Genomic DNA, 10,716 nt, shown 5'->3' with positions numbered 1-10,716 from the left:
ATGTGTGTGTGTGTGTTCTTTAGTAATATTTATTTTATATCTTTTGTAAATAGTTAAAATGTTTTTGATACTTTATTGTAGATACTTGTTTCCCTAAAAATAAATTGATGTTATCACTGAGAAGTTGTTCTAAGTTTACTTAAATTGTAAAGAAGTGATGAAATAGATGATGTAAAAGGTTAAAAGACTTTAAGAACACACAGACAACAATAACTTTTATAAACAATTTAATTTAACAATAACAGCAACACAGAACCTGAGGATAAACCATGGCCAGTTGGCAGCAGTAGGCTTCCCACTGACCCCCTGCCCTGTCCCTGGATCTTTGCATTCCTAAAGTGGAGGACAACAATTTGCGTCAACAGATGCAATTTTCTGTAGTGTTTCTTTGAAGCTAGAAAAAAGGAGTGTTTATATATATATATATATATATATATATATATATATATATATATATATATATATATATATATATATATATATATATATATATATATATATATATGTGTGTGTGTATTTCATTACATTAGCCAAACCTGAACATACTTTGTATTTTTTTTCCAAGTTGTCCCACTTTTTTTTGGCCTGTTGTGGCTCAACTTCACCCTCCAGACCAGTTTTTTGCAGGATTGTTCTAAACAAGAGAAACGAGAAGAGATAAACACACAAGGATCCCTACTATCACAACTATAAGATAAAAAAAAAAGTAACATCTGGGCATCATTTGATGTGATCAAAAGATTATATTTGTACGTTGGTGTTTGAACAGGACTTCTTTGAACTTGTGTGACTTTTACATATAAATGCAACATGTATATGGATTTATGCCTCAACTCTTACCTCCATCCGACTGCGGCAGTGTTTTTGGCCCTGGTAAAGAGGTGGTCATTTTGCCCACGGAGTTTTATCAACTCCTCTGTATGCTCCCTGCTGCCTAGAACAAAATGACATGTAAAGCATATTTCTGTTATGTCAACAGGAAAAATGACTGTTCTGTATAATTATGCCGGTATTGTTCTTCAAGTGAATTATACTTTAAACCTTATTATACTGTACTGTAAATTAACTATACGTTATTGAGTATTCAAACAAAACGTTTGCAGTATTGACAGCCCAGCACAGCTGGACTGATGTTATTTCTTCAGCTGCATTAAGCTTTGACAGTTCTAATCACTTGTAATAAACTGTATGAGAATAAATTGATCGGATTTGTGAGGGACATGGCTATCAGCACAGTTACAATAACATGTAGGTTAAAATCAAAAATTGTGACATTTTTATTCAGTCTTTTAATGTTGCTAAAAGCCTCGTATCAACAGATTAGCTCTAAGCTTTAGCTTTAGCTGGTCCTACAAATTCCGGTGGCTCCGTTACCGTCATGTATTTTAATAATGTTCAGTTAAAAAAATAAAAACAAACTACTTACATAGCTGTACTCAGCACTACTGCCAGCGCTGCTGCTGCTTTCCATTAGTCTTGATGAAAATCCGCCTTCTTTCTTCTTCTTAAACTACTAAAAAAAAAAAGCGAGCAAAGCACCTTGGGAAATCTTATGGCAGGCAAGGCCAGTAAGGATGGTCGCGGTGCATCCTCAGAATTCAGGGAAAAGGAGGACGCATTTGAAGGCTGCATTTTAAGCATCCTCAGAATTTTTGCCAAATGGGACAGCCTCCGCGCATCGTTGTGACGTCACCGGCCTTAAAATGCGTCCTTCGAAGGACGCAGCCGCCGAATTGAGACACAGCTGTCGTCTTCTGCTCCTTTTTGCTAACGCATTAGCCTTGTGTCAACCAGCTAGCAAACAGTGACAGGAAAACGGTAGTAAACCCAAAACCTTCAACCCTTTTGGCGGAGACATGGGGAAAAAGCACAAGAAACACAAACCGGAATGGATTACAGTTGCTGGTACGGCTCCATATTATTAATCATTAGCTTCAGGCAGCGCGCTTTTGTTTTAGCTAGCTTCCCATTAGCCTGCTTCTTGTTATGATCAGAAATCTCAGTTTGGAATTGCTGCAGACTTGTTTAAAGCTACATGATTTTTTCCTCATATACAAAACACTACGTAAATCTCTTTAATTTGCGCTTTGTTACATTGGTTAGAAATCTGAACTAAATTGTCTCGTAAGTTTAAAAAGCTACTTGGAAGGTTCTAATAATTAAACAGTAAAAATTGGTAAAAGTCACGTCGAAGAAGTATTTTGGTAACGTCAATTACACAAAGTATTTATGCTTTAAAGTCGTAGAAATTACCGTCTCTGTACAGAGCCGGTTATTCCTGGGTATAGATTAAAAGATAATATTAATGAATGAATAAAACATGGCAAATGTTGGTATATAGATGTACTGATCGGACGTTTTTGTGGCCGATCAACGATTTAGAAAAATGTAAACATGCTTTTACAGAAAATATCACTGCAAAACAATTTTTTGCAATAAATAGTGTTGCACTACTTAGTGTTTAAGGGTAAAAAGTAGGGCTGTACGATTTTGCCAAAATCAAAATTGCAATATATTTCAACCATAATTGCGATTTCATTTAGTCTTTTCTCTGCATTAATCACAAGCAACAAAAAAATGTTATTAGGAAATAAAATCCAAATAACATTTCAAATCATTGTTGTTATTATATGCTTTACGTTGTGGCATTGCGTAGAAATGTGTTTTAATTTTTCACTTTTCATGTTCTACTTCATGTTAAAGTAGAGTGGACAATTGTCTTTCTCCTTTAAGTTCTGGGGGGATCATCTTATCTGTTGGTTGTCCAAAAAAAACAGGGGCTACAATTATTTACCAGTATGGCTTTAACACCCAGGCTTCTCTGCTAGCGCGGTTCAGGGTGCGCTGTACTCAGCGGATTGATGTTTCTGTGTCGTTACCTGTGGTCTTACACCACAACCCTGTTCTTTCTGTAAATACGCGTTTATTAACGGCTGTTTTGGTTGCAGACTTTGAAGACAAGGCTCTCGAGAAGCCCCTCAAGATCAAGCTCAAAGTTGGAGGAAGCGAGGTGACGGAGCTCCCCGGCTCGGGGCTGGACTACGACGACAGGTCGGACCACGAGCGGGAGCGGCACAAAGAGAAGAAGAAAAAGAAGAAGAAGAAGTCCGAAAAGGATAAGGACAAGTATGTGGACGAGGAGGAGAGAAGGCGAAAGAAGGTGAGCACGCAGAGGAGCAGCGCTACGCACGGTCTGTCCACCAATTGGTTGTCAGATAAAACGCGTCTTTTATGCTAACAGGAGGAGAAGAGGAAGAAGAGGGAGCGCGAGCAGAACGAATTGGAGGCTGCGGCCGCGGCTACGGCTGCTGGCACACCGCTCGAGGAACCATTTACTCTGTCAAAGAGCATAAGCATTGGATTAGAGGTGAGACGACACCGCCTGATTACGTCTAAATGATCACGTATGTGGAGTCGCTTATATACAGTTACTGTACAGTTACATCAGCCAGAGGAGAAAAAGAAGAAGAAAGAAAGGTTTGAGGTAGAGCCCGAAGTGGAGGAGTTTCACCCCAGCGTGAAGGTGGAAGCGGAGCAGCCGGGGGACCGACCAGTCAGAGCGTGCCGCACACAACAAGGCAAGAGAGCATCTTATCCAGACCGCACAAGTGTTTCATCTTGCGTTGGTAAATGTTTGCAACTGCTGTTTTTTTATGTTTTCCAAACGCAGAGAATGAGTCCACCCCTCGCCAACAGCTGCTGGAACACTTTCTGCGGCAGCTGCAGAGGTGAGAATCAGTCGCTCACCGTCTCTCCGGCTGAAGCTCCCATCGAGCTGCAATAACCTTTCGGTCAACCCTGAACTAGATCTAAAAGCATCAGCAGTAATGGCAGTTCCGCCACAGTGAAAGGGGAGAGTGAATGACGTCCAGACCCAAAATATAACAGTTGTGGTCACAGAAAAGGAATTTCTATAATAGCGGAAAGCCCAACTACACAATGCCACATACATTTACAGAGGAAACATGCTGTCAGCACATAAACACAAATAAATTTCCTGCTAGAAAAAGAAGGGTTTTTTATTTTGAGCTCTTCTGGGGTTTTTTTTTTTTTCTCTAAATGTCACATTTGCATACAGAATCTCTTCTCTGGCTCAGATAGCAGATTATGCGGATGTGTGCTTTCCTAGAGACAGGCCAGTATATGTTTTGGACTTGATAATCAAAAAAAGCATATTTTTTTTCTCATGTCATGCAGTATCTGCTAAATTAATTAAATAGTTAATTAACTGTTAATTTTTTTTCTGTCATGTGATTTAGAGCTTACAGCAATTAGTTATGCCGAGGGTCTGTTCCACAGCTAGTTATACGGTTGCATTGCACAAATAGGGTAATAAAAGAAGAGAAAGGAGGACTACCTCCAAGCCTCTTAAACTTCCCCTCAAATCAGCAGCTAGATGGTTGAAAGTTGGACACGGATGGATCCTACAACAAGATAATGATCCCAAATACTCGTCAAAAACTGGTTTTAGAATTGGTAAAGCAGACAAACATCTCCTTAAACACCACTCATCATAAACCTCCTGGGCTCTGGCCGGGTCTGGATCAGGAAAGCAGACAACATTACCAGTTCTGTCCAGAAGAGCGGGCAAATATCCAGCCAGAATTATTCCGGCAGCTTGGTGGCGGCTGCAAAATGGTTGTGGTCAAGGTGCAACCTGCTTAGGGACATTAACCCAAATACTACTAAGGGGCGTATGTATATATTTGAACCTTTGTGTATAAATCTGACTATAAAATGAGATTATTTAATTTCTTAATTTGTATGTGTTTTTGTGTTTAAACTCCCTTAGAATTGTTTGCTGTTATCATCATACCTTGAAAAATTAGTTATTATAATAAGTCGTTAAAACCCAAAGATTAATATGACATTTTCGGCCAATGTTAGTGTTTAACTGCAAAACCCTGCATATATTTTAGATAAGATCTGTATTTTGAGTGAAACAAAAATTTCAGAAGACACGTACTTCACAGATGCTGACTTCACAGAAAGATGGCCACTGGCTTTCCGCTGGGAAGTGAAACCAAAATCATAAACCTACTGCTGTATTTATTTAAACGCTCCTGTTTTACTCTCCATCTCAGGAAGGATCCCCATGGATTTTTTGCATTCCCGGTGACGGACGCGATCGCTCCTGGTTACTCGTCAATCATCAAACATCCCATGGACTTCAGCACCATGAAAGACAAGATCAGGAACAACGAATACAACACAGTGACTGAGTTCAAGGTGACATAACACTGATCTGTACCTTGGGGGGAAAAAAAGCGATTATTTACTTTGAGACTATCAAGTTAAACGAAGCCGCTTGTAAAACGTTTTCTATAAACTTTCCAACCTGCAGGCAGACTTTAAACTGATGTGTGACAACGCCATGGTGTACAACCGGCCAGAGACGGTCTACTACAAGGCCGCCAAGAAGCTGCTCCATACGGGGTTCAAGATGATGAGCAAGGTAATAAGTTACAGGCACTGCAGACAAAGCAAGGCGGGATGATCCAAATGATAATAATCATTTCTGACTTTACAGCAGCTATGTTTACATGCACAAAATGTCACGATTGGATTAAAATGTGTTTGGATTGAATAATCTGATTGTGCCGTTTTATATGGGCACAGAATTAATCCAATCATAATGTGTGTGTATCTGCACCTGGCTTTGTTCAGAATAGAAGCACTCTGATATGCGCAGTTATCAAATTCCCGAAAACTACAAATATAGTAAACAAAGCAGTATTATTCGAGGTTGTATTGGGAGTTTTGCTTTCCGACTTATTTCCACTGCCCACCAGCGCGGAATTACGTCATGTTTACGTCGGGCGCACATGCGCACTCGGGTCAGTTTACCTCATTCGGAATAACTTGAGCCTGACAAGCATTTATATGCACATTGACCAGATTATCAGTCGGCATAAACCACAATTTCATCCCAACTGAGCGTAATCCGATCATAATATTCCAATTGGCTTGTTTACAAGACGCATTTTTATTCTGATCGGCTGTTTATTCCGATTACTTTTGTCCACGTAAACGTAGCTAGTGTCAGAGATATACTTGTTTTAATATAGCAAATGTATGCATTTAATCACGAAAAGACTTTTTGACATTGGAGCACATTCAAGTCTTTTGTTGCAAACGTGTGAAAATAATCTAAAATTTTTTGGGGTGGAAATTTACTCCTCCGTGGAAAATAATTTATTTTCTTTAATCTAAAATGGCCATACGACTACAAAGTTATTTTTGGAAATTACAAGAATAAAGTTAAGCAGTTGTTTGCACGATTAAGTCTGGACACTAATAATAATTTGATGCTGATTTGCTGATAAAATTTTTGTATTTTCTTATTTATGAAACTTCACAAGATGCTCAACATTCCTCATTTTAACACATGGAAAGACTGTGTTTTTTTGTAAGAGTTATCATAAAATCACTACTTTGTTCTCGCAATTTTATGACATTCTAGTAATTTCCAAAAAGACACAAATACGCCACCACAATGGGGTCTTTGGTCTCTGGTTATTTCAGGGGTTAGAGGCTGATAAGTTTGAGCACCACTGCCTTTATATATGTCTAAACAGGTTGAATTTGTGAACCTGGATAGGCTCCTAGATGTAAAAAAAAAGACCCTCATCCTTTTTGTTCAGACAATCATGAAAAGGGTTTCAAGGCCTGGGGCTTTAGGGTGTTCGTGTTTCCATTAGCTAGGGGCCATTTACATAAAACAGACCCAGTGACGTATGGGACGTTATAAACTGCAGGACCACTCCGGTCCAGCAGGTGGCAGTCAAACAGACAAATGTAGAGAAGTTATATCCATATCCTGTCACTCATCTGGACTTCGGAGAAACAGGAGAACAACGCACAACTGATGGTGTTAATCTCCTTATAGCCCCAACCCTATTTCTCACCACCGGGCTCCACTCTGTTCTACTCCTGTTGGTATAAATAAATAAAAAATAAAGCACAACGTCTTTCTGCCTGAGCAGCACAGAGACCGCAGTTATGTGGGGGGTAGGCAAGACTGATCTTTAGAGGTTTGAGTATAATTTTCCATCAGCCATGGTGAGAACGACGAGGATTTTTAAGTAAAGTATCTCAGACTTTTGATCACAGCAAAATTACTTTCATATAGTTTAAAGGCTATATGCGGCAGCAGTGGGGTTTAAAACTGCAGGCGAGGTCAGCCTGTCAGCGGGACTCTGCCGACAAGTCCCAGCAGAATTATAACTGGCTCATAATTCTGATGAACTGACTGCACAGATGAAGTTTGGAGGTGTAGTTTCTTGCTTAAAAACATCTTAAAACAACTTTTTATGTCAAATTAAGGTTATAAAATCGATAGTTTTGTTAACTCATCTCCTTACTGCTCCTTACTCAAACCTTGTGGTTTTCTTGCTGCATGCAACCCCGTCCCTCAACAAGCCCCGAGAAAGCAGAGGAGTGCTGGGTCGCTTAGGGGACCGAATCCCCAGGAAAGTAAAACCCCAGGAAAGTGAAATTAGTCGGGTAAATGTGTTTGGAAACTCTACCCAGGATTTGAAAATCCCCAGGCTTTTGAGTGGCAATGGAAAAGGGGCTATTGGAAGAAACGTAGGCACTGAAACAACAATTTGTTCTGTTTGTGCAGGACCGACTTTTGGCCCTGAAGCGCAGCATGTCGTTCATGCAGGAAATGGATTTCACGCAGCAGGCGGCTATTTTAGGAGACGAGGACCTGACTGCTGACCTCCCTCCTCCAGAAACGATCCCCCTCCCTGTAGAATCTGCAAAAAAATCCAGAAAACAACCAGCTAAAGACATCAAGTAAGTCACCATGTTTTTTTTAAAGAAGGCCGTCAGACGAGCCCTGCCGTTTCCATAACGCTCGTCTCCCCCGGGAATGGCCAGCGCAGTGAAGCCGCAACATCATGTGTGTTTCCGCAGCTACCTGTTTGAGCCGGAGGGCAACGCTTGCAGCCTGACCGACAGCACAGCCGAGGAGCACGTTCTGGCTCTGGTGGAGCATTCTGCGGATGAAGCTCGCGATCGGATCAACAGATACATGCCGAACTCCAAGGTGCGCCAACGCTGTCCCCCGCGGTTAATGCGATTCCACCCACGCGTAACGGTTCCCGACAAACCCTCTTCTTTTACACGAGGAGGTTTGACGAGCTGTTCTGTGTTTTCAGATGGGTTATTTACGTAAAGAGTCGGACGGCACTCTCCTGTACACCGTTGTCAACCAACTTGATCCCGATGCTGAAGGTTTGCCATTAGCCGAGATCTTGTTTAAAACCCACATGTCTTGTTTTATTCTGTCATCTTTGCTGCATATAGAGGCAAGACTCACTTTGCTTTAATTAATATAAGATAATGACAACGATGCTTTTAAGGTCTGCAGGCTGTATAATCAGTTCAGCACCCTAACATGTGGGAGCGCTGTGTGTGAAGTGCTTGTTGTGCATAGAAGAAGAGGCAACCATCAGACTCTAAATATGGAGATTTTAGCATTAGAAGCTAAATATGATGTTTTTTGTTTGTTTCGCAGAAGAGGAGACCCATAAAGTGGATCTTAGTTCTCTGTCAAATAAGCTTCTGCCCGGCTTAACGACACTAGGGTTCAAAGACGACCGCAGACATAAAGGTATGTCAAAAGGTTTTTGCTTTGATTTTAAGCCACGCAGGGTATTTGTCCCGTCTTTAATAATTTCAACAGAATCACAAATTCAGGTGCTAACCTCTGAGGGTTTCTTGCTGTTCAGTGACGTTTCTCAGCAGCGCCTACAACGTCCAGAGCCTTCAGAAGAACTCCGTCTTTCCAGACCTGCAGTCCGACGAGACCGACATGCTTTATTCAGCCTACGGGGACGAGACGGGGGTTCAGTGTGCTCTGAGGTGCTGATAGAAATCCAGCTGTGACGATAAACCTTTCCAGGTCACACAGCCTGTAGGTAGTCAGCTTTATTTTCTTCTTCTTCTTCACTTTAACAGCATACAGGACTTTGTGAAGGGCTGCGGAGGCGTCACCAAGCGTTGGGTCGATGAACTTCTGGACAAGATGACCGGAGGCGATCATTCGAAAGCCGTCAGTCAGATTCGACAGGTGCCGTACTTCTGTTGTTGTTTTAAAATCTCCGGCTCAGTCGGCCATGTTTGCTAGACGTTTTGCTTTCTGCAGTGACACGTATTTTATATTTCAGAAAAGAAACATAATGGTGAAAGCTGACGAAACCAAGTCTAGCATCTGTGACATGCAGGTATCCTGGCAGTCATCTGTCTCCAGTAATGACTTTCCATGTTCTCTTAGATTAGCGATGCCTGACTCTTTTTATTATTATTATTTTTTTAGATGTCGGACGCCGCTGGCCTCGGCGAGAGCGGCTCAGTGCTGGACTTCATGTCAATGAAGAACTATCCTGATATGTCCCTGGATATTTCAATGCTCAACCCATTAGGTGAGCATCCCTCAGCAATAGTGTGCAAATGTGTTCACATTTGTTTAGTCAGTAAATGGACGAGCCAACAGCTCTTTTTGTGAGTAATGAAAATTTAGATAAACGTCCAGAGCCTGATTCAGTAATGAAGATAATCTTCCTTCATCAAAGTAGCCGCAACATTTTTTGTTTGTAATTGTTTATCTCATCTATGAGACAAAAAAATATTAGTTGGCAGTATAGGTGACAAAGATTTAAGTTGGTATTGTCCAGCAAAACTCTTATCTGTGCTGGTTTTAAATAATTTTTAACAAACAGCAGTCAGTATCGCCGATTAACGTAAACGTGCCTCGTTTGCTTGTGGATTTTAAATGTGTCGCTTTTTGTTTATCCAGTGGCAAAATTTAATTTAATGTTCCACTATGAGAAACCTCATGCTTTCCACTTTTACACCAGCAGGTAAAACCGTGAAAAAAGAGCCAGGGAACGAAGAAGGCCACCAGCATTACGACGACGCCGATAAACTCCTGCAGGAGTTCCAGGAGGCTCAGGTCGAAAGGGTTTGCTCCAGACCCTCGTCCAACCTCTCCTCGCTTTCAAACTCTTCCGAAAGAGACCAACACCACTTAGGTATCCGCAAGGCGTGCAACTTAAAGTCTTTAGCTCATTTTAGAAGTTCAACTTGGTTTGTCATGCATGGATCGTTGACTGTGGTGCAGTAACTAAAAAAAAAAAAAAACAACCTTCCCATCGTCCGCAGGGAGCCCGTCACACCTGGGCGTCGGCGACCATTCGGAAATGGTTCACGATCCCTACGAGTTCCTGCAGTCTCCAGAACCAGAGGGCTCAGCCAACAGCTGATCAGGCCACACAGACCAGCCGTTATGCTGTGGTGGACAGCACCAGTGTCCCGCTGATCTAACACCGCCGAGGCAGCAGGATTTGTTTAAAGACTGAAAATGAATGTACAGACTGTATTGTATTTGTATGTTTTTGTATCAAGGCAACCCTTCGAGAATAAAAATTCCCACCCGCATCCACAAGTGTGTTGTGTTGTCCCTGTTAACGGTTTATTTGCATTTCTGTTGTGTGGAAGTATTTTTGGATTCAGTGTTAAAAGTGCAAGGAATAAATATAGTATATTTACAGACAGTCGATGAGAAATGGTGAGGAAGCAGATGTAGAGGCTTATGAACGCCTACAGATTAAACCGATTCGGGCGTCTTTGAATAATAAAAACAAAACATCTTTATTTTTGGTGTGTCTGTCTTTTAAAGGAAGTGAAAGCATTGAACCGTTTCTG

The 10,716-nt window shown here is 41.2% G+C and overlaps 1 protein-coding gene and 1 long non-coding RNA gene across 4 annotated transcripts; one reads left to right on the top strand and one right to left on the bottom strand.

Moving 5' to 3' along the window:
• Positions 1–234: 234 nt before the first annotated feature.
• LOC118558654 lies at positions 235–1,647 on the bottom strand. Its single transcript, XR_004928416.1, has 4 exons — positions 1,427–1,647; positions 841–934; positions 547–634; positions 235–333 (listed from the first exon to the last, which is right to left on the bottom strand). It is a non-coding gene; the product is annotated as an uncharacterized LOC118558654 (long non-coding RNA).
• A 106-nt stretch (positions 1,648–1,753) lies between these two features.
• brd9 (bromodomain containing 9) lies at positions 1,754–10,453 on the top strand. 3 transcript variants are annotated; one of them, XM_036129106.1, is made up of 17 exons: positions 1,754–1,905; positions 2,949–3,160; positions 3,242–3,367; positions 3,440–3,578; positions 3,671–3,728; positions 5,085–5,229; positions 5,345–5,455; positions 7,628–7,803; positions 7,924–8,056; positions 8,169–8,244; positions 8,528–8,623; positions 8,742–8,874; positions 8,971–9,082; positions 9,180–9,236; positions 9,329–9,434; positions 9,873–10,043; positions 10,174–10,453. In XM_036129106.1, the coding sequence occupies exons 1-17, from the start codon at positions 1,857–1,859 to the stop codon at positions 10,272–10,274; spliced, it is 2,001 nt and encodes a 666-aa protein (XP_035984999.1). In that variant the 5' UTR covers positions 1,754–1,856; the 3' UTR covers positions 10,275–10,453. The 3 variants fall into 3 exon arrangements, with proteins under 3 accessions (XP_035984999.1, XP_035984998.1, XP_012718104.2); XM_036129105.1 differs by having other exon boundaries at positions 9,867–10,043; XM_012862650.3 differs by having other exon boundaries at positions 1,857–1,905; positions 3,449–3,578.
• The last annotated feature ends 263 nt before the right edge of the window (positions 10,454–10,716 follow it).

Source organism: Fundulus heteroclitus, unplaced genomic scaffold, assembly GCF_011125445.2.
Source record: "Fundulus heteroclitus isolate FHET01 unplaced genomic scaffold, MU-UCD_Fhet_4.1 scaffold_140, whole genome shotgun sequence".
NCBI classification, from domain to species: domain Eukaryota; kingdom Metazoa; phylum Chordata; class Actinopteri; order Cyprinodontiformes; family Fundulidae; genus Fundulus; species Fundulus heteroclitus.
This window is presented reverse-complemented; position numbering and strand designations above follow the sequence as displayed.